The 23,943-nt window shown below is 43.9% G+C and overlaps 1 protein-coding gene across 1 annotated transcript; it reads left to right on the top strand.

Annotated features, from left to right (window-relative positions):
- The first annotated feature begins 308 nt into the window (after positions 1 to 308).
- Positions 309 to 23,943, top strand: LOC101172833 (tumor necrosis factor receptor superfamily member 10B). The gene is made up of 10 exons (XM_011481480.3): positions 309 to 551; positions 10,869 to 11,034; positions 12,339 to 12,470; positions 15,736 to 15,847; positions 16,698 to 16,837; positions 16,917 to 17,006; positions 17,080 to 17,126; positions 17,212 to 17,496; positions 17,580 to 17,616; positions 22,207 to 23,943. The coding sequence occupies exons 1-10, from the start codon at positions 519 to 521 to the stop codon at positions 22,506 to 22,508; spliced, it is 1,344 nt and encodes a 447-aa protein (XP_011479782.1). The 5' UTR covers positions 309 to 518; the 3' UTR covers positions 22,509 to 23,943.

The following is a 23,943-nucleotide window of genomic DNA, read 5'->3' as shown; positions in this document are numbered from 1 at the left end:
TACACATATTAAAAGATCTTTGACCTAGTTAAGAGTTACACATTATTTTTTGGGGTTAATGTGTGTAAAACGTTTGAGTTAGGGTTAAACTTTAATCAGAGATGGTCACAAAGCAGTCCCGCTTCGTAGCAAACCCAACACGTCGTTAATAAATCGTAAATGGATGATTTTGTAAACAAAACAAAAAAATGTTGTTTTGCTTGATAGACTTTGCTGCTTAATTATTGTTCCAAAGTGGAGCACTCTCATTGGCTCGTGGGTGCTGTGACGTCACGCACGGTTCTCAGACCGTGGAGAGAGAAAAAAACTAGTCCCCCTCATTCGCTCTCAGACCGTCTGTCTGTCCTGGCTGTCGCCAGGAGGGAAGCTCGTAAAAGTCCTAGCGAATTCGTGAACCAAACGGATTTTAGGTCCCTTCCGTGAGTTTGTGTCCGTTTCCCTGCTCTTTGAAGCCGGGTTTGTCTCTTGACGGGCGGTTTGTGACGCGATTCGCCTGGGATTGACTTGAAGTTCCCAAGATGAACTTCGGACCGGTGCTCGGGGGACTCTGGGTAAGCAGCGGACCGCACATTTCTGGATCGTTTTCTTTGGGTTTTTTTTTTTTTTTTTGTCATTTATAAGTGTCTATTTTTAAAACTTATTGAATTTGCCGAAATGCTTTAGCTGCTGTAAAGTCGAATCAAATGTTGAAAAACGTCCCCAACTAATTAATTAGGATATTTAAAAAAATGCCTTGTGAGCCGAAATCAGGACCAGGCCTGTGAACTTGAGGGAGAAGAGTCATGAACAAGCCCCCTCATTGTCCCTGAGGAGCTCTCACACAGGAAGCAACTGTGTGTTTGTTGTTGCTGTTGATTTAAATGTTTATTCCTGAGTATATCTACTCATTCCGGCTGTCCTCTGTGTGGTACATGTGCTCTTTCTCACTGCAAAGCCGCCATCTGTGCTGGACATCATGTGGTCAGATCATTGGGCAGACATGCTGCATAGGATGCAGCTATAATCTATTAATAAGTAGAGTCTCCCCGAGTGTTCAATTGAATTCCGAGGAGAAAAGAGTCTCCAGTCAGACGCACTTTCCCCTCAAAAAGAGCCAAAACAAATCAGTGAGTCAATCAAAGCCAGCAGATTTTCCAGGAGTGTTGCTCCTTTCTCACCCTCACAGAAACATCTCTTCATTCCTTTGCTTGTCTGTGTGTGTGTGTGTGTGTGTGTGTTTTTTCCAACTGTGCAGCACAAGTTTGACATTTGGAGTATAAATGTGTGCTGGAATCCTATCTGGGACACCAGGATGCTTCTGCTTCCCTTCTCACACAGTTTGTTGCTCAGCAGGATGTGATAAGAAAGAATCCGAATTCCTGCCTGGACATAACAAATTAAGCCGGTTCGAATGCCCGGATAGCATCATCGGACCCGAAGACGACCGGCGTGCACCGTTACCGTGACACCCTTTTTTTTGTTTGATTCCGTCGTGGAGATCAGAGCGGCTGGCGAAGGCGGCGTTTGTCTCTTTTTGTAAACCGCAGTACATTCTGGAGGCCTTGCCAACAGGCCTTGTTGCTAAGGGTCTGTGAGGAAACTTCAGCCCCCTCCTCACCCTTCTACCCCCCCCCCCCCATCCCAAATCGCCAGAGTGTACGTGCTTGGCCGTCAAGTAAACTTCCTGTCCAGAATATACAGATATGCTGATATTAGGGGCATCTGTTTACTTCTTGGGATTGTCATGGCCATGCAAGTGTACACTAGATTGGTAGATTGTTATCTGTGATTGCTGCCTGTGTCTGGGTGTTGGTTCACACAGGAAATGGTCCCCTCAGTCCGTGTGGACAACACAGACAAGGGCAGGACTGACATCTGGGACCAAACTGAGGCAATAAACTAGCTGAGCGCTCCAGAGCGAGCACTCACGGCGGCCCCTGCTCAGTGTCAACTCTATCGGCTGTAAACATTCCTGTGGCGCGCGCGAAAGGCTACCCGGGTGATGCAACGCGGCGCAATCCACGCAGACGCCAGGTGCGTCTTTCTTTATCCGTGCAGGTCACAGCAGAAGACGGGCAGGGATGGCGCTAAGGTGCTCCCTTCCGATTGTGCCGGTGATTCAGTTCAGAGGCATGTGAAGGCGGACTGACTCATGCGTGCAGGGTGCCACACCTGTTCAGGTGCTGCGGAGGCGGGTGAATGAGGGCATTGGGCAACAGAGCACTGTGACCTCACACAGCAGCTCCTGCCAACCCCTCTTAAATCTATTACCACCCCCCTTTGGATACCTCAGCAGGAAAGTGAAGTCATCTGATGGGTGAAGTCACATGACTGAGGTACGCTCTCCTCTTTGAGGAGTTCTGCTCCAAAATGACTTTAGCTTGATTCACTGGTTTGTTTGGTTTAAATGAAAAGAAACACAACTTTCCTTCTAGGCTGATCTAATAAACAAAACCTCCAAAGAAAACATGGGAAGTCCTAATATTCAGTAACTCAACTCTTTTTATAAATGACTAGTTTCTGTTAATTTTTATGTAAACCCCAACCAGGGTTTTGACCCATTGCTCCTACACTCATTCAATGATTCACTAGGCTCCGATCTGCGGTAGACGTCTGCGTTTGAGGCTAACCGTATGGGCTCTACTCGGTTTCTCGAGATTTCTATCAACTCTAATCTGGTAAACAACATCAGCCACAAAACTGTGTTTTGAGTCACCAGCCTTCGGGGTTAATGCCTAATCTGGGATTATGTCTGACACGATGACCTCATGGCAGCTCAGTAATGGCTTCCACAGGTGTGTGAGCTGCAGGCCGCCCACCTCTTCATCCACCGGAGGTGTTGGTTCGGGAAAAAAACAAAAAACAGCGCTGTCGAGAAAGCACAAGAAGGGCCTGTAAGGAAATGCAGTCGTTCATGGACACACATACCACCATTTCAACATATATTTTAGCGTCCGCAGCAGCTGTTACTGCTTTTCAGACACCCCATTTGCACTCCATACACTAGGTTTTAAATATCTGTACATGAGTGACCGGAAAGAGGGGGGGGCTCATGCTCCAGGTGTTGTAATGTGGCTTTAAATCCAACCGAAAGCCCCTCATGTAGCAGTGCAGGCAGAAAAAACTGAAAAGATGGATGTACTGAAGCATTGTGGGATGTCTTTTGTTTTTGTCTTTTTTTGTTTTTTTTTTCCAAATTAATTTAATAACTGAAAATTGTGTTAAAGGTTAATCAATGATGGCAATAATTGGTTAACCCAGTAAAGCAGTTAGTCACAAACTCCGACTGTTATTTTCACTATTCCTTTGTGTCTTCGCGGCTTATAAAACGCGAAGGACGGCCGATGTTTTTGCAAATGTTGGATATTTGAAGTGAATTTGTCGGTAAATCGTCTTATCAGAGTAAAGGTCTGGAATCTGAAGATAGTTCGGTGAACCTGTTTTTATATCTTCGTTAGGAAGTGATGTCAGACACTTTAGAAGTCACTTCACGTTATCTATAAGCTTTATTACTCTGAGTTCAACCACAGAACCATAAATGAGCTCATAGCAGATCACAACGTGGTGAAGATGAGCTAACGGTGAAGGTCTTGACCTTTAAACTTGTTTTTGGAGTACAGTCTTCACCACCAACCTGCTCTGTCACTCTTCATGAAAGCATGTGGTGTTGGAACCAAGTTGGTTCTGATCCAGAGTGACCTTTGGGTCACAGTGGCATCACTAAAGTGCTGGTGTGGAGACTTTAGAGCCGCTTCTCCCTTCAACACCAAATGGAAGGAAATGGATTTGTACTCATAAACACCCACTCCGATCATCTTTGGATCCGTTTTCAAACCGTTCCCAGTGGTCTTTTAATTATGATGATGCTGTTTTTAGCCACAAAAAAACCCTGTGTGGTTTTCTGGGACATCGGTTCAGCAGAGCGGCAGTAGTTCATTAGGATATTCATCACTGATTTGTATGGAACAAGCCTGCCTTGACTTCCCATCATCCCCTTCTTTACACAATACCGCTATCTTACAGCCCCTAACATTACAATTTTTCGCCGGATCCCAGCTCAGACGAGGAAAACGAAAGCGTACAGGGATCTGTTTGTCTGTGTGCAGTGGATATATCGGAATGGAGCAGAGCAGGGAGCTGGCTGCCCGCCAACTGTCGCACCTTGGTCACTGCTACAGGCTTTTCCAAAAGGCATTTTTTTCATCTGCTCCCGATTCACAATGATTTGATTAACGAAATACTCAGAAATGTCATTTTAAGCTTAATTTTTTTTTAATATACGTCCTCCGTCATGAGAAAAAATGCCACAAACAATAAATACACAACTTTCCCCGCATGCACACACTTTCTCCTTTGCTGAAGCTGCATTTGGCGTCTCCGTGACGGTCTCTTTTATTAGCCCCCCTGCACAGAAAAGCTTGTTTTATTGCAGACTGCAGTGTAGATGAGTCAGTATTCAGTTATGTGTAATTTTAAGTGGGGGGGGGGGGGGGGGATCACAACACAAACAAAGATGTGAAAAGGTTACGCTGCACCTGCTAACCCACCGAAACTTTCTGAAACGACATCATCCTGCTCCGTTTTACTCATCTTTACAAACATTGTGCGCGTGAACTCCGGAGCGAAGCCGGCGGCGTTCAGGAAGTTGGGTACGATTGTCGTCACCGTGGTTTGTGTCGTCTTTTCCCCCCCGGTGAAGGTGAACGCCGCACATGCTCGCCCAGCCAGCGGGGAGGAGTGATGGAGGTGCTGAGTCCGTGTCAGGGGAGATGCAGCTTCCTCGAGTTATAAAAGTCTTGGGCCCGGCGGATGCGCCGTGGCTCTGACGGGCTGCTGAGGAGAACGGCTCGGCGCTGAACCCTGCATGAAGCCTTCGTATTGTCTCGAGCTTCCTGTTCTCCCTGAGAGGAGGGGGCTGTCGCTTTTCACACGCTCCCACTTGCACTGTATTTTCACTATATGCCGCTCCACAATGCGGGTTCTTCAAAACTGTTAGCGCTCCCTTGTTCCCCCCCCGTTAAAGGACGCGGCGGGAGTCATTCCCCTCGCTTTACATCACTCTGCTTCAAAGTGATGAATGCCGACGAGCTCGGCTGAACTCTGGACGTATTTACGACCGCGTGCGCCGAGCAGCTGGGCCTTGCTCGTCTTCATCGTCTCATGGAAAATGTCAGAGTAATTTATCACCTCAGGAAAGTTGTGCACGGTCACCCCACTCCCCCTTTCCTCAACTCCAGGGAATGCCAGGATTAATCAGGAAAGCAGGGAGCGTTCCATGTCCTGTCAGGGTCAACCTTGAGTGATTTGAACCTCACGGTAACTAACAGTGCCAGAGAGATCCAGCTGCTACTGTACAGTAGTGCAGGAATTACGTCACGATCAGTGCACAGATGCTGACGTTTCTATCAGAAGTGGGTTTTTCTACCACCTAAAGTCTTCTGTCACTGGAGCCGCGTTTCTGTTCAGTGGGGTTTTTAAAACCTCAATGCGTGACCTATTTAGGTCAAACAGCCACCTGACTGCTCATATTTTTGTTCTCTTTACTCCGAGACAAAGTTTTGTTTATTGACGAGTGAAGATGTGCAGACTCATGGGAAGTTTTGGGGGGAAATCTGCAAAAAAAGGGAGTAAAATATCAGTGAAAATTGTTGCATACTGCTAAACATTTGGTAATTACCGCCCAAATAATCAAACCGATTCAGCGCTTATATCAACTTTTAAAAAATAAACAGATTTCCATAATATTTGTCAACAACGATGCTAAAAGTGACTCAAAAATTGGGAGGGGGGGGTGTAGGTTAAAGCTTTTTGGCCCCCCCTGCTCCCCCTTTAACTCTGCCCCCAATTTCCATCTAAAAACAGTTTGATTTGGTAAAGAAAAACCGTTTTCACACAAATACGGATGGAAAATGAACAAAAGTGGAACTTTTATTTAGAAAAGTAGGATTTTTGCACAATTAAAGCTGACTTTAGGCCGTTTTTTTGCATAATAAATGAAAGAAAGTACTTGGAACATTGTTTTTTCATTTGTCAAGCAAAGATAGATTTTTTTTAAATGACATTTAACAATAAGAAAAAGTCGTTTTTTTGTGGAAGGGGATGGAAAATGACAGGAAAGCAGCTGTAACTCGTCTTTTCTTGCTGTCCGAGGCTGTCTGGATAAATATGCAAGCGCTGAGGTCAAGTAGAGGCACATGTTTTTGTCTTCTGAACCGAAATGAACCTTTCAAATTGAGGTTATTTATGAACTTTTACAAATCAGCCGCCGTGGTGAAACAGTTTCTCCCATTCTTCTGCCTGTCATGTGCTGGACTGCTTTAATGTCTTTAGGGGAGATAGCACAATTCCTTAAAGGAACACGGAGGTACAGGAGGAATAATCGCTTCGTTCAGTCGTTGGCTCGCGCCTCGCACAGCTGTAATTCCCTACATGCATCAGTGCAGTGATAGGTTGGACTCCAAACGGGTCTGGGATGGAAAACGCTGAGCGACGGCCGTGGTTTATGTGAAACACTTGTTATTCATTTAAGAAAAATTGGAAATGTTGGGAAATTAGAGATTAAAGAGAAAGTTCATGTGGTTTCTTAGATACAGTAGCGTGGTTAGGTTGTGACGGTTTATCGGTGGGATACGATTGAATCCGTCGTTCCTGAAGCGAATGGCTTCATTTCTACATTTCTTGGGTGTTTGCAGAAGCTTTTTCCTTTGCCGTCCCCCCCCCCCCCCCCCCCACGCTCAGCGCTGTGGCAGCTCCGTAAAAGGCCCATTGATAACCTGGACGCTCTGAAAGGATGTCCTGTCATTGAGTCACAAACGGGCCCTCAGTGGACGAGCGCAGTTCGGAAGAACCCAGGTTGTTCAGAGGAAGCGGAGCCGCTGTCCCACATGCAGAAAGTCCCTCGTTATTTGAATGCACTTTTATTAGTTTAACTCGCAGCCACAGAAGCGTCGCACTAACTTATCGTAGAGCCCAATTGGACGACAATAGGACTCTATTGACAGGAATGAGCTGCACTGAGGCTCAGTCATTGTGGAGCGGAAAGAGGCGACTGTGAAGTGGACTGCGGCGCTTCGGCCCGCGTTGGAGAGTTTCCAGGGATTGTGGGTTGGAGGGCTTCCTGCTCTGAGGTTACGGTCACTCCGGTCTTCCTCCACACTTGATTATGGAGGTAAAGCGAAGCCACATTGTGATGTTTATGCACCCAGCACATGTGTGCCATTCATTGTACATTTGACGAAGTGAAGCCGCCTGGAAGATGATTGTGGACACACGGTTCATTGATTGCTCCTTTATTTTCACATTAAATAGATATTAAAGTCCTCTGTAATTCTTCTAAAAACATTCATCCCTTCACAGGACGTCTTTTGTTTCAAACCGTCACCCTAACACATAAAAAATGAAAAAAAATACATCTTAAAACGGCTTTAAAGAATGGAAAACATGAAACGGCAACAAAGTGTTGCAAAAGCCAAGAAAAGAAGTGAAAAACATTAGCAAAAAGGTTTATTTTCTTAACTTGGTGTTAAGTTTGTGCCGAGAAAAGTCGTTCAGTCAACCCAGAACCCACTGATCCTTCAGCTTTCAGTGCTTCCATGTATTTATTGCAGCCACGGGGTCAGTCAGTACTGCGACCTCCAACCGAATAACGCTAAACTGGAGTTGGGTGAAGCCTCGCAAACTTCCCACAAAAACCCCAAACAAAAAAAAAAAACCAATATTTCATCCGAGCTCTATTTATGCAGCACTTGGTATACAGCAGCCCCCACGCCTCACACATGTGCTTCAACCGAACAAAAGCAGCAGAAACGCAGAGATCCTTACCTCCTTTAATGAATTATGTAGATGCATTCAGGCGCTACTCTTCAATAAGGAAATAGTTTGACATTGAAATAAAGTCACTGTCTAGAAGACGGTGTTTCTGGTTTGAACCCCAAATCCCCCCATTTGAATACATCTGCTGCCGTCTTAAAGCTGGTAGATTTATCAATTTCTATAAATTCGGAAGTGTAGAAAAGGAGCTTTTGCGTCGATATGCAAGACTTCATGGTAGTAAAGTTGCTATCAAGACATTACAGTGGTAAAGGCCTCAGGAATCTGTTGGAATCACAGAAGCTGCGTAAACGGTTGGAAGGTTTAAAGCTCCAGTGTTAAAGGTGACGGTTGTCATTGAAACAGGTTGTATTTACCTGCCAGATGAAGCTGAAGTTATCGCCTGGTTTTCAGCTCCACTTACAAACATTATTACAAAAAGAAAGTTTTAATTGACTGTGAATGGAATATTCAATAAAACTTGTGAAAACTTGTAAAAGTGAAGTTAAGTTAAGAATATTCGTTTGAGTTTCGTAGAAATAGACATCGGGTCCAGATTTAATTTGAATAGTAACTATAACGACCTGTTGCCTGAATTGCATTGTCTCCGTTTTGTAGTTTTCTCACAGAACCTGGACTAAGTTGGTTTTCAGTGAAAAAATATCCTGTATTTCGACTTATGTGAATTTCCACAAATCTCAACTTTGTTTTAAGTCTTCGTCTTCTGTAGGACAGTTTCTAACTCTTTTTATACTTTCCTTTAGGACTACACATAGATGTTCCCTTTAATTTTCCATCGAATGTTGAGGGAAACCAGAAGCAGGTGGAAGAAAACTAAAACTATTGGTCTTTTATCGGCTTTGGGTCCATAAAACAGTCAAACCGTGGGAAGAATTTGGTTTTGCTCCTTCAAACTAATTCATGTTATGCTTTATGTTTAGCTTTTCTATATTAAATTATTGATTTTTTTCTTCAAAACTTTCGAAGAAGCAGATTTGAATTTTAACCCTAAAGTCTTCTGATTATTTTTTTGATCTCTTTAGTGTTCCCAGTGGACTTATAATTATAATTATGCTGTTTTTTTTTACACTCCTGTGCATCAGCGGCTGCACGTTTGCTGTTCTCCCTCTTTTTATCTTGTATGGGGTCTTCAGCAGACCCAACAATTTCCCTTTGGGGTTATTAAAGTATAACTATTTATCTGTTTTATCTATTTTTAGACAAAATCAGAAAAACTTTTGTCGTTTTTCAAGAGGGTTTCTGCAGAGCAGCAATAGAAATTCACCTCTGAGTTGTGAGCGGGACTGTTGGCATGGAGGGAGCCCGCCTCCCCTTCCTATCATCCATTGTGCTGTCCCACTAGCATACAGCCCCTCACACCCCCAACCCTCTTTAACCATTTCGTTGTTTTGATCGAAATTCCAGCTCAGATGAGGAAGACGTTCACGGTGGACGCATGAGAATGGAGCGGAGCAGGAAGCTTGCAGCCCGCCTAGCGTATTTTCTACGTCACAAATACAGACTTTGTTTTTTAACATCTTCTTTTTTTTACCTATCAATAACAATTTGAGTTAAGAAATACCAGCATTTTTTATACATGTCCTCTGTCATGAGGAAAATGCCACAAGAACACGTTAAAGACACGTTAAAACCATGGTTTTCTTTGGTGTGGGTCTTTACCACTGGAGAGGTTGCACACTCTTTGATCTACCGTCTCTCTTTGACTGGTTACGCGATCAATGTCAAGCCAACGGATTGTCTGCGACGGAATCTGCTAGAATCCGATGCTTGAGCGTTTGAAGAGTTTTGAAGAGTTTAAAAAGCACTTCACCAGCGTAAAGTGTTGCACATTAGCTCCAATGCTAAAGGGTTGAAGCCTTTCGTTGTGCTTTGAAAAGAAGACGTGTTTGTCAGAGAAATAAAAAGCTGAAAGGATCTTAAAGTACGAACAGACCCTGACGTGTGAAAATGTTGGACAAGTTTCCGTGGTTTGCTGCCAGAACACCTGGGTTTTTTTTTTTTGGTTTTCTCTGTTCCAACGTTCAAACATTTGATTTATTCAGGACGGACTCCTCGGTCATCGCTTCTTTCCACTCCTTTGTCGTGCGCATGTGCTTCTACGCTGATTTCCACTCATGGCTTTTACTTTTCCCGATTCCACAGCTCTCTAGCCCCCCACCCCCGTCCCCGGCTGGTTCAGAACACAGCCGGGTCTTGAGACTCGCCCTGTGTCGCCTCTCCCTCCTCTTCCTCTTCTTCTGCCCCCTCCCCAGAATGTTTGGATAGATCTAAATGGTGTGATTGTGAGCACTCTGCCGGCCGTCTGCCCCTGCATGTCTGCCTCTCAGCGCCTCTGGAAACTCTGACGTGAGCAGGAAGACGGGGAACGGAGCAGCATGGCAGCCCTCCACGGCCGAGCTTTCTGCTGCCGCCTTTTTCCATCTAAAGCGTCTCAACCCCTCTTGTTTCTTGTCGTTCTTTCCCTTTATCTCCTGACCTTGTGGGGAGGGGTGGGGGGTTGTTGATGCTCAGGAGAAGACAAAACCTCCCGATCTGTGACTCCGATTTACCCAGGGAGGTGTCACGTTGCGCTTCAGGTGCCTCGCCGTGGTGTCGCATGTCCCGGCATTCAAAGAGCCGGGCTTTAAGAATGTGGGTCATTTGAAGAAGGGGCAGTAAAGTGCGTTGTTTGCCAGTGAATGGAGCCTTCTCACGTTGACACGGTGAAAAGCGTGTGAACAAACACCAGGGCCTGGGGGGGGGGGACACGCTAAAGTGTTTGCCGTATTCTTCCCCGTACCCCACCTATACAAGCCTGTTATTATCCAGCGCATGAAAGGGGTCGCATTCGATACGGGCACCGGCTGCTGTCGGCCTGTTGCATGGTGGGAGACCTGCCTGGAGATGCGACCAGCTGCACGGCCCTCCTGAAGCAGATGTGCAGATCAGATGCTGCAGATTAAGACGTTTATTCGTCACACGAGGCCTCTAATGAAGACGTCTTTACTCGGCGGCGACGCCTGCTGCAAGGACCAAAAAGCCCAGCTCGCTTTAACCTCCTTTTTTCCTCCTCCACGCAGGTGGTGGCGCTCTTCGCGGGGCTCGTCTGCCACGCAGCAGAGCCCCCGGCATCTCAGCGGTCCGCCGGCGTCCACAGAAACGCCACTCTTCGGCAGCATCAGGCGCAGTGTGTGGAGAACCAGCAGTACCCCCACCAGGGGCTGTGCTGCCTCAACTGCCAGGCCGGTGAGGAATCCCCCGCCGCCCTGAAACGCTCCCCTCCTCCTCCTCCAACCAGAACATCACAGGTTTTCCATGAATAAAAGTCAGGAGATTTCTTCCCGGCTCATAATTGAGTCAAATTAATTCCATTTATTTTTTTTGCTGGACGTGAAATTGATGTGGTCACGGTCTTTTGCGCCGTTAATCATCCATACAGTGTTTCTACAAACCAAAAGAGCTCAAACCTTCAACTTTTAAACACACTTTTGTGTTTTTGAAGCCCTCACACCGTCTCAAAGCATCACCTTTAGTTTTTTTTTTTTTTGCCCCATTGTTGGACTAATTCAGATAATTACACTTTGAGATTAAGCAATTCCATCTGAAATTTCACCTTAAAGCCTGTTCCAGAACGCCTGCTGGCAGCATTCATTTGAGGGTTGAGATGCAGATGATTTGTTTTTTTATTTTTCATGATTTTACTCTGCAGAAATGTAGGAAAATATTAGCGCCTTTATGTGGGTGTAAAACACACCAAGATCTTTAAAGAAGGAAAAAAAAAGTAAAAATCTAAAGTTGTTATGACCAAACTCCTACAGACAAGTTGGAAAAACATAATTTTTTTGACTTGGAAAGTATTTTATTGTTACTTAAGTAACTTAATTTGGAGTTAAATTCAAAAAATTATGTTTTTAGGTTTGAGACAACAGATTTTTAAGCTGCCAATTTTCTTTTTATTAAATGAAATCCAATTTTCATATTAGATTTGTGTTCACTTTTGAGAATCTTTCCAAACTTGAGGATTAAAATGTCGTTTTTGATCTCAAAGTTGTTCTTTTTGTTTTGTAACGTCACCGAATGCTTGTTGGGTTTTCAACCGTCATGTCATAAACGGAACCAAGCTGCCCCCCCCCCCCCCCAAACCAGCTGGTCCAAATTACTTCGTTTTATTTCCCCACAAGCTTTTATGTTATGTGTGCAGCGTTCAGAAAAGAAAATGGTGGAAACACATGAGACTCAAGTGGTTTTATTCATGGCATGCATGAACTGATGGCAGAGATAAGCATGACAATCGGCTAGTGAAGTGGGTCGCTGCTGAGGGTTTTCTTGTAATCCCAGAGAAACGAAGACTTCCTGGAGGAGAAAAAGAAAATCTTTAAAGTTGAGTCGCGAACAAATCAAAGGAATGCTTAAGCAGCAAGCGGCTGCAGTTCCTGTCGGCGTGGACTCTGATACCGGAAGTGCTTCACACCAAAGAAATGAGTCTTTTTCACTGATCCACTCCAGGGTTTTTTTTCATTTGTGTGTTGTTGTTTTTTTTGCATTTGCAGGAACATTTGTGAAGAAGCCCTGTGAAAGAGACCAGCAGCAGGGGATCTGTGAGCCCTGCGAGCACGGCCAGACGCACACCGAGCACTCCAACGGGATGGGCCGCTGTCTGCCGTGCAACCACTGTCGCCAAGGTAACAGGCCTCCCTGCCTGCATCGTGACCGGCTGGATGGACGGTCATGTGAAACTCTGATTGCGTCTTTGACGGGCTCTTCCTCCTCTGTGGCAATTTATGTTAAAGTTGCAAATGAGTCCACCTCTTTATTTTGAAAATCACCTGGGCTTCCTGCCGTTTTCTGACACTTCCACAGTTTTTAAATGGTATTTGATGTGAACTCTTCTGTTTAATACCACTTAAAGACAGGCTCAAAGTCAATCTAATTTTTTATTATTTATTCAATCTCTTCTCTTTTCAGTTCCACAACACAAAATATTAAAAATAAAACTAATTAGAACTCCTTTTTTATATTCCAAGTACAGCCCTTTACAGGGCTTTACTGAGAGACAAAGGCTTTATCACCATTTAGGCAAGATAAATAAAAAAGAAATCTAAAAATAGAAAGGCAGCTTTCAAACCAAACTGCTTTTAAAATCAGGTTATTGGCTTCAGGAAACAAATAAAACCAAGAAAGTTCACTTTGAACAAATTTCTTTCCGTCTGTCAGAGTAAATTCAGTTTGAAACCACAGGTTTTTACTGTGCTTTAATTTTTCTGATTCTGCCTAATTTGTCCAAGTCGTCTTTCTTTTGGTCAACTATTTATTCCAAAAACATTTTTTTTTCTATGTTTGGAATTTAAAACGAGCAACGTTTAAAAAATGTAATAGTACAATGAGAAAGTTTTGCTTTAAAAACTGTTTTTCTAAACAAGCAAGTGGTCACTTCATGGATTTGGTGAATTAAAAATCACATTTTTTTCCATCGAAAAGATGGAACGGTGGAAGCAGAATGTTAAAAAGCCCGAAACTAACCTCCCAAACCTTTAGATTCAAAAAAATCAGATAACCAGAGAGCAGAAAATCACTGAGTCGGTCACAGATAGATTGTCTTAGGGAAGCTGATCCCCCTTTGTGTGTTCCCCCCGCTGAAATGGTGATCTTGTGATGTTCCGGAGCGGCAGGGCGTGTCTTTGTTGTTTTTGTTCGGCGGCTGAATGCGAGCGCCTTACCTGTCCGGGAGGGTTTGCCGGTGAGTGGGCCATGCCTGCCTGAACTGGGTGTGTCTGCACGTCATTGTCCTCCCACACTGACTGTCTTTGTGTCCAATGAAAGGCAGCAGCCACAGAAAAGAGACTCCTGTTACATAGGACGGGTTTTGTCCTCTTTTACTCCTCTTTAAAGATAGACCCAGTTTAATCGCCCGTCTGACAAAAGCAAACGTGGATTTTCAGTGAAAGGATAGCAGCTGTTTGTTTCTCCATGTTTAAAGTGATCCAAACAGGAAGTTAAAAAAAAGCTAATCGGTCAAATAAAATCCTAAACTCCTGATTTTAGTCTGACTTCCTGACTCCTGAAGATCTCTCCCCTCGTCCAATCAGACCTCCGTGTTTGCCGCTCAGCCGGCATGAAGGGGAGCGATGGGCTTTGGCGTTGGCACAACCAAAGCGAACACTCTGCCCTGATCACATTAACTGGACGGCAAACAAATGTGATGAAGTGCAGCTGACTGAAATCAGCCAACAACCACATGTTTTAGGTTTGCCCTGTTTAGCTGCAAACTCGTCTTTTCTGTGGAAAAATGTCCTAAAACAACCCGTTTTAGATTCATTTGATTATCTTTCATTGATGGACTGATTTCAAAGATGCACTGACTATACGAAGTTTGTTGCTTAGAGGCACAAATGACAGAAAGCTCAAAGAAACATCAAGTATTTGTTCAATAAAACCTTTAATTACATGTTAAAACTAAAACAAACAGCAGGACAGAAAAATAACTTTATCGGAGAGAAAAAGAGGGCAGGAAATTTACATCTGAACTCAAAGGAACTTTTAGGTGGCCATTATTTCTTTACTTATTTTAAATTGAGTTGAGACTTGCTGTTAATATATGTTTTTTTATACTTTTATCCTGTGGATTCATATATATATATTTATATATATGTGTGTGTTCTTTTTTGGACTTATGTGCTCTGGATCCCTATGTTTACATTCCCCTTAATCCTTGTGCTATCTTGTGGGGTCCAGATGACCCCACTCCCAGCCTTGGAGGCACGTTAATGCTGGGAGTAGGGTCATCTAGACCCACTAGACAGTGCTCTGAACCTTTTTTCTTCAATGATTTGTGATCTTCACTGGTGTCCATTGATTACATGAAATCCTCTCCACTTTCATCCACCTTTGTCATGGTAGGGAGAACACGTCAATGTAAGGGTGGGGTCACCTGGACCCCATTAGACAGCACAAGACATAAGACAGCATCAGCATCAATCAGGTCAGCTGAGGTCAGTCCAGACCCAAAGTACCTCTCAACTGCATCAATAGCTGACTTGAGGACTTTAAAAAACGCTAAAAATTTGATTTCTCCTGAAAACTGGGACTGAAATGACAGCAAAAACTTTTTAGGTAAGGGTTTGATCTCCTTTCTAAGCAGGTGTTCAGTGGCGGTGGTTTAAATCCGTGTTGGCCTTTGAATTATAAGGTTAATGTTTGTCATAATCGATCAATAGGAGCACAGTGTTGATCGTGAGGATTTACTGGAAGATGCTGCAGAAAGAATGACATCAGAAAAGGTGAAAACATTAGGAGAAGCCGTGACAACCAGCCCAATTGTTCCCATGAAACAGCTGGAAATCAGTGTGGAAGAGTACGCGAAATGGGCTCATTTGTGTAGGAAGCGGGAAGCGTGAGGCTCGTCTGTGAGAGTGATGAAAGGCTGTTCCTTCCATCACATCTCCTAACACATCTCCTAAAGGGAGGTTTCTTTGTAACAATGACAGCTGTCCTTCAAAACAAACCCAAAAAATGTGACAGAAAAGTGTAAAAATGTACTTACCTGGAGAAAAGTGACTACATCTCTACAAATAACTCACTAAAAGGTAAAAGCCAAACAGTTCTTTGTCCTTTATGGACACAGATTGGTTTTCGAGACACTGAGGATGCTGAGGTGAAAAGATTTTCTGTTTTTGTTCCTCTAATTCTTGGCTTTGAGACTTTTTGTGATTATAGCTAACTTCCCAAGCTAACAAGTTTCATCATATTGTTTCAATATCAAATGTGTCTGATTGTATTTCGGAGTCTGAGCTTGTGAATCAATTATGAATCTATTTGGTGTCTCGGCAGCAATGTTTTGCCTTAGAATGTGTATTTTTAAATGGGGATTTCTGCTTTGCCTGGAGGTTTTAACAGATGACATGTAAACATTTCTCTGCTCTTTTCCTTTTTCTTTGTCACTTCCCACAGATCAGATTGAAGTAGCGGCGTGCACCGTGACCACAAACACCAGGTGTCAGTGCAAGCCGGGCACTTTCTGTGCTCCAGAGCAGGCCTGCGAAGTCTGCAAACGCTGCGCCAAGTGAGTCCGATTTCAGCTATAAGATGGTTTTAACAAGGACTTAATGCAACCTCCCCCCCCTCCAGTGTAAAAATGATTAAAGCCGCAAGTGGCTATTATGCTAGTATGACCTGAAGGCGCTCGCCGCCCCCTTTTTGACCCACCGTCATTGGCTAAGCGGCTGCTACACGCCCCTTACTCCCCCGTCTTCTGCCTCTTCCAGCCTGGTCAGAGCTGCACGTGGTCAAATTCTTAAACAAAAACACCTTTTTTTTATTTTTTCAAAATGGCAGCCTTTCTGTTGGATTTATCTCCATAGCAACCATTCCATTTTTTGGTCGCCTCGGGGTGACGAGCAGGTCTATGTAATTTTTTTTGAAACATCAGCAAAAGTAAAATTTTGGATTCCCTTAGCAATGGCGGTTTATTTGTTTGTAATTTAAGACGGTGGTCTCTTCCCGAGGTCGAAGGTCGACTGAACTTTGGTTGTGGTTGTAGACGTAACCTGGTGGCCAGGAAGCCTGGAAGCCGCACTTTGTCACAAAATAGTCGCCAAACCGAAGTTCGTGTAGCCATCCCATAATAGTTCTAAATCTTCCTCTAGATATTCCCAACACCTGTGTTTTGGTTTCGTTAGTGGATTTTGGACTATTTTCTTTTCGAGCCCCATAAGAGAATTTGGCCCCCCTTTTTTTTTTGGTTTCTCACGCTGTGATGTCATCATTTTTTGGGGGGGTATTTATTTATTTTTACAGAATACTGGGTGGATGCAAGTTTTGCTGTGTGACATAATGACACATTTTCGGGGTTGTGGAAAATAACCGTTTGTGGTTTAATGACAAAAATGTTTTTTTTATTTTTCTATCAAAAGGTGTAAGGCGGGTGAGGAGGAGGTGAAGAAGTGCACCCCGTTTTCTAACACCGTTTGCCAAAAACGGGGCCCGTCCTCCACCGAACCTGCGCCAGTGCGCCCCTCCCCGACCTCGGCTTCAGCCTCCCAAACCCACCTGGGTAAATTTCCTGCTCCCCCAGCTTTAAAAATGTCCCCCAGTGGATGTTTTTCTTGAACAGATTGGTTTCTTTTCCACAGTCCTTTATGTCTTTCTCCTCCTGCTCGTTGCCATCATCGTGGGGGTCGCTATTTGGTGGTTTAAAGGCAGACCCTCATGTCAAACACCATGTAAGTTGAAGGCATGTTTTGCAGCTTTAAAACTCTGCATTGTGCTTTGACTGAAGCCGTTTTCTGTTGTCAGGCGTGAAGAGTCACTGTCAGAGCAGCGAAATCGTCAAGATTCCCATCGTAAGTCCAACTTTTGTACCGCGGTTCGATCATTTCCAGCCCTGTGCGTGACTAGTTTCCCATCCTCTGCTCGTCTCTCTCTCAGGACGAGACCACAAACCGTCCAGAGGAGCGGCAGAACAAGCAGAACTCGGGTTTGGAGTGCGAGGAGCCCCGCCCCGAGTCGCGGCCGCTTTTGCAGGAGACCCAGGTCGGGATGACGAAGGCGTCCCCTCCGCTCGAAGACGAGGACCGCGGACTCGGAGACAGCTTGCCCAACACGACCAGCTCGTCTCAAACCAGTCTGTCGGCTCTGCCCCCCACTGCAGCGTCCTCGGGCAGCACCCCCCGCCACAGCCCCTCGGCCTTCAGACATCTGCCTGCAGACATGGTGAGGGCAGAACAACCCCCCCCCCCCCAAATGTGGTTATTTGTCTGTAACATCCTGACCCTAAATGTGTTCTCTTGTCACAGGATGACCCCCTAAAACATCGACTCGTGCCGCTACTAGGTAAGACCTTTTGAAGATGTCAATGAGTCTTTACAGCTGTGTTGGTTTTTGCATGAATTAAAACAGAGTTCTGGCTCCACCCCCTGGCTACCAAGCTACGTACACAGTGTGTGGCGTGTTCCAGAACATGCTGAACATTGTTCAGACGGAACTGTCACTACCAGATACCAGGGCGTGTAGTCACAGTTGGAAGAGGCTTGGTGCAGATCTCATAAATCTTGCCTCAGACGTTTTCTTTCACAGCTCTATTCGGATACATGAAAAGACTTGGTGCCGTAAAATTCTGGCCGGGCTCATTAAGCAATTGGTAATGTCTCCTTCGTGGTCAATTTTTAAACGATAACAATAAAACAGACACTACCCAAACGCCCCTTTGACCAATCAGAGTCCCTGATTGGTCAAAGTTCAACTGGTTTAACTTTCAACGTACATATAGTCCAAAAACGGACTTGAAAACTTGTGTAGCGACACGCGAATGCCAGAGTTTTGAACATGGATGCCTGAAACGCACATATGCCTGCGTTTACAGCGATCTTTGGTCGTAGAGGGTCGCTCTAATTAGAGAAATCCTCTAATGGATTTCTTTCAAATGGTTTGATTTTGGTCGTTTTATAAACATGGTTCTTAAGAAAAATAGTACTCCTTGATGTTTAGCAGCTAACTTTCCTCAAGTTCAATTTAAAAATAAAAAAACAATCTATTCCTGAGGTGCAACTCATTTCAAGGTGCAGACAGTAGCTTATGATTGACATTGCATAGACACATAAAACACAATTCTTCTGTAAGAATAGTGGCACAATAAATAACAGAAAGGGATGTGTGTGCGCATGTTCAGTTGAATGGATTGCAGGGCTCGACATAGCCATTTGTCCGCTGGCCCGGTCCTGTTTTTCGAGCAGTGCGGACCACAAGACTTTACTTTTCACTTGTCCGCTCGGGCCGCTAAAATATCTAACGGTTTATATATTCTTCACCTTTTTCAATAAAGTAAATTTTGCGAAAACGTGTAGATTTACCTCGTCTTCGTAATGTAGTTTTTCTGCTAGTCCTGTGTTCAGACTTCAAGGGTTTCTATGGGAAACCTTTGATCACTTCTCCTTCTCTCCCGCCTGCGCGCGCGCGGCTTTCACTGCCGAGCACCACGCGGCACGCGCTCACTATTTTTTTTTTTTCAAACTTTATTGAATGTAACAATTCAATACAAAACAATGTTAAACAGCAACAACGAAGGCACAAGCCAGTGGGTTATTATTACATTTGATTATAAATCCGACACCGTCACTGAAGAGAGACTGAAGCATGTCAGAGATGTGGAAGACATGGCAGGAATAGAAAGGAATATGTTAGATGGAGTAGTGGGTATAATTAGTAGTATGGACAGCAAGATATTTAATGAATGCATTGAAGATGAAACTGTATGCACTAAGCTTTAAGCTGAATGTCAAAGAATCAAAGGCAACTCCAAATACCTGAATCTCAGACTCAAATGCAGTAGAATGTTAAACTACTTAATTTTGTTTTTCTTTACAACACTGTAAGCAGTAAGTATTTCTAGTTAGCTGAATGATCTCAGTTAGACCTGCACAATATGAGGAAAACTCGCGATATGCGAAATCAGAGATTAAAATTGCGATAACGATATAATTTGCGGTATATAAACAAACAGCAAAATAACCAAATAACCATTCCCAGTTTAAAAATTATACTCCAAATGACCCACGTTGACATAGGTTACAAACATCTAACATAACAGGGCTCCATCTGATTGGTCAACAATGTGAAGGCGTCCATCCGATTGGTCAAATGCATTAAGGGATTTATTTGATTCGTTAAATGGTTCAAGCTGCCATTAGATTGTTTTAACACATTTAAGGTTTATGATTTATTGCGATATTTGCCGTTAAAAGCACCATGAAAACTTCTGAACTAGTGTTACCTACTACACTGCAGTGCTCTCTTCAAAACATCTGAAACAGACTAGAGCAGATTTAAGTTTGATATGGTCTATTTTCAGTCATTGAAAAGTGTAGAAATAAGTGATGTCACCAGAATGCACCAAATTGCACCATATTAAAAGTTTCCGGGGGGGCATGCCCCCGGACCCCCCTAAAGTTGCAAGCACCTGCGGAGCGGCGGGTCCCGCTATGCGCGGTGTCGGGCCAGTAACTTTCAGGCAGGGCCAGTAAGTTTCAAAAACTACTGGCCCTGTGGGCCAGTGCAAATTTCTGGGCTATGTCAACCCCTGGATTGTACTGATGAGACTGACTTGTATGTCACAGCATTCAGCAGCTGATCAGTTGATGCTGATTGTCTGAATCAGGTGTCTTCAATCATGATTGATTGATTGATGAGGCTGATCAGCAGCGAGAGGGAAACAAGAATCCGCGGTGGTAGATGGATCTAGAGCAGTGTTTTTCAACCTTTTCTGAGCCACGGCACACTTTAACCTTAAAAAAAATCCCGCGGCACACCAGCATCCAAAAATTAAAAAAAAAAGGAGAAACTCATAGTTTGTATTGATCTACAGCCCCTCCACAATCTCACATGCATTTTGGAGATAATTGTTGCAGAAAAAGCTGGAAACTGCAGCTGTTTTTTCCTAAAAGATTCAATAAAAGTTAAGTTAGAAGATTTAAAAATAGTATGATGTGTGTTCGTTGGTTTCAAGACGTTTAACGACAGATCTCCTTGTGCCCTGTCACTCTCACAACCCAATGCATCATGGGAGATGTAGTGCATAAAACGGCCGGAGATCGGTTTTCGGAGCTTCACTGTTTTGTTAACTTGTTCCACGGTCTGATACCGGACTCTGTGGAAAGCTACACCGCTAAAGACGAGCTTTAGCTGGTATTTTTGTTAGAACTGAGCGACTTTATCAGCAGAATTAAGAACAAGGAAGTGAAGACTTTAACCACTTCTGATTGGGCAGACTGATGACATGTGATTAAGCCCCTCAAGAATGATTGGTGGAGACAGTTAAAGGGACGGGACTTTTCCTAAATACAGCCGGAGCTGTAGCTGAATCGCGGTACGTCATTCTTATCAAAATGTCTTTAATAAAATAAGATAAACGCAAAGAAAAAGTATTTTACGATCTTTTATATTCCTAACTCCTCAGTGTTTTCTCAATGCCTGTTTGGATGAACACAGAGCTGAAATCCTGGAGATGGGAAATGTTTTTAGATCAGTTAATGAGGGCAATTTTCCACGGCACACTTGACCATCTCCCACGGCACACTAGTGTGCCGCGGCACACTGGTTGAAAAACACTGATCTAGAGATGCCCACAACTCAAGTCTACAGTCCTAAAACTTAAATTTAAATCATGTTTTATTGTCAAAAAAAATTCTAATGAAACCAGATTTTAAAAACTTGTGGGGAGACAATAACAGGAAGTTGATATTTCTGCATTCCAAATAAAAAGAGTTTTATAAAGAGAGCTTTCTTTTTTAGACCGGACGGCAACATCCTGAAGATAAAAGAACAAGGAAAAAAGACTATTTTACTAAAGACCCAGGGCTGAAGTCTGAAATTCAAGTCTCAAGTTCGAGTCCCTGTTCATGTCACTTCCCCTGTCCCATTTTATAGAAACGTAAATGCAGAAAGCTATTAAGATAAAGTACCCCATACCATAGTTCTATTACTCACAGAGCATTTTAGAAATACAGATAAAACACACTTGGGTTCAGCAGTTTTTTCAGCAGACTCCTGGCCAGAAGAAAAACCGTTATTAGAAGCAACTTTAGTATATGAAACTCCTGAATTTTATTCACAAAGCTACTCACTCGAAAATAATAGAAACAAACAAAAAACAAAATGCTGAATGTTCTGTGTATTTTTTTCTTTTTGGGGCAGTCAAATCTGCTGCTGACTTTTTATTAGGACCACTGACACGTAAGAATTATACCAGGTGAATTTGGGGGAAAATGTCCTTTTGTTTGCTGTAGCGCCCCCTTATGTCCTGTTTGGTGTGTTCGACGTCAGGCGTTCCAAACAGAGAAGTGTGGCAAATTGAAACTCCGTTATTTCAGGGTGGTGGAGCAAAAGCGGCGGTCGCAGAGTCAAAATCGCAACAAATTAAGATTTTAAATCACATTTATTGTTCTGAATGTAATATTTGTATGTAATAAATTATGTAGTTTGTCTCTTGTGAAGCCATATTTCTTCTTTTATCGCAAAAAGAGTTTTCTTCTAATTCACACACAGAAAAGGCAAGGTCATCGAAAAGAAAATAGTGCTAGGTCACTGTTTGCTTGATAGGTTAGTAATCTCATGATAGTCAGGCCGGATCCGAGGCCGCGGGGCGCTGGAACATTCTGTCTTTTTCACAGTTTGTTTCTCATGATGAATTTAGGAGGACACGGCTCCACGGATGCCTTTGATCTTCCACAGAAGGTTTTAAGTTGTTATCCCCTGAAGGGAAATGCACCGAGACACACTGACTGTTTATGCAGAGGGCTAAGAACAATGGCTATACTGTTCACATATGACAGATATGGAGAACGGAACATGACAGAGGTTGTTTTTACAATCCATTGTTGAGCAGCACAGACGGATCAACGACTCACGCCCTGTTCTTCTGTCTTTAAGGGTCAGAGAAGTCCTTAAGGAAGAGCTTTGACCTGTTTGATGAATATCTGGACGTGCGGATCCACAACAAGTTCTTCCGACTGATTGGCATCAGCGACAACCACATTCGGATCGCAGAGAACGGCGCCGCCGCCGACAAAGTCTACGAACTGCTGAAGAACTGGATGCAGAAGCAGGGACTGAAGGCCGACATCAACAACCTGCTGGACGCTCTGCTCAGTCTGGACCAGCGCCGCTCGGCGGAGTGCATCGCCTACGAGGCCCTCAGAAAGGGCTACTATAGGCACGCAGACGTGCTGTGAAGGAGCAGCGAAAGACGCAACGCTCCCGGACGAAACGGCGTCTCAGGCTAAACCCTCGCCGCGGCGGAGCAGCCGCACTTCAACGAGCCAGTAGATTTGAGAGAAAAAAAAGGGGAAAGTGGATGTTTGTCCATTTTGAGACTTTTCTTTTTTCTTTTTCTCCAGAAGGAGCCAAAAAAAATTCAGGCAGGCAGCATCGGCTGCATCCCTGAGACTGTTTTTCAAACGCTGAACTCTGTAAAGTCTGCGGCTGTGTTTCTACTCATCTGGTTCTCCTGCCAGATCCAAAGACACTACCAGGAGGAGATACACTGGTTTGTTGGAGTGGCATTAGCTCGGCCACTGAAACCGTGCCTGTTTTCATGCACTGACCTTCGGCACATGTAGGATTGAAATCAAGATGATGGTTTGTAGATTTCGACTTCAGATGTTTCCTTCCTTTCATTGACGTTTTTTCTTCTTAACAGCAGGAAAGCAAAGACAGAAGTTAATATTCGTCCTTACTAATCGCAAACAACCTTCCTAAAAGCTAGTTTTTGGTTGTTGGTTTTTTTCTCTTTCAGCCTCCTAGAAGCCCTCTTTTGTCCATAAATAATGTTGGGGAACTTCAGAGGTCATTTTTATTTATTGATCTATTTATTAAAACGAATAATTATCTCTCAATATTTATGCAGTTGCCAAAAACAAACTACTCTGCAGAGCAGTCTTTCTGGGCTTTGGCGTTCAGCGACGGCGCCAAACGACTGAATTTTCGTCTTCCCGCTTGTCGTCTGCCGCGGCCGGCGTGCCGTTTTTCGTACTTGCGGGTTTAGGACGGCGTGGAAATGCCCGTGAATCCATTTTTTTTTAGGTCAACAGTTCATGTCCGGCGCGGGTGCTGGTACGGCTCGTTTCGTCTCAATTGGACCAGATGAAGGAAATCTTTTCTAAAAAGCTGTACTCTCATCCCTCACAGCCCCCCCGAGTGTGTACATATGTGTCAAAACGGTGAACTCCGAGGCTGCTGGGGCCAGAAATGTTGGGGTTTCTGCATTTTCTCATGTATAAAAGTCAGAGTTCTATATTGTTAAAGTGTTGCTCCAGTGCTGGCACTGCCGACAAAGAAACTGCACCCGGCATCAGTTCCTTGGGACATTTCAAGCCCCCCCCCTCCACCAACCAAACCTTGTTTTCCTAAAGCTGCAGTGAATGTGCTGCCCTCTTTGTACCATATGGAGTGAATGTGTGAGTGAATGTGTGCAATTGTGGGGGGTTTTTTATGTCTGTTTTTACACACTTTGATTGTAACTATGAGCTGTCGGCTCCTTTTACTCGTGTAACTATTCTGTTACAGTTTCTGTCCTATATATCTGCTCGCCAAGGATTTCAAGAATATACATTTGTCACAACTGTTTTTACATCGATTTCAAATAAATGTTTTGTACAGAAAGACATA

The sequence above is a fragment of the Oryzias latipes genome, chromosome 12 (assembly GCF_002234675.1).
Source record: "Oryzias latipes chromosome 12, ASM223467v1".
NCBI lineage: Eukaryota > Metazoa > Chordata > Actinopteri > Beloniformes > Adrianichthyidae > Oryzias > Oryzias latipes.
Note: the sequence above shows the minus strand (reverse complement) of the source record. Positions and strands in the feature narration are given on the sequence as shown.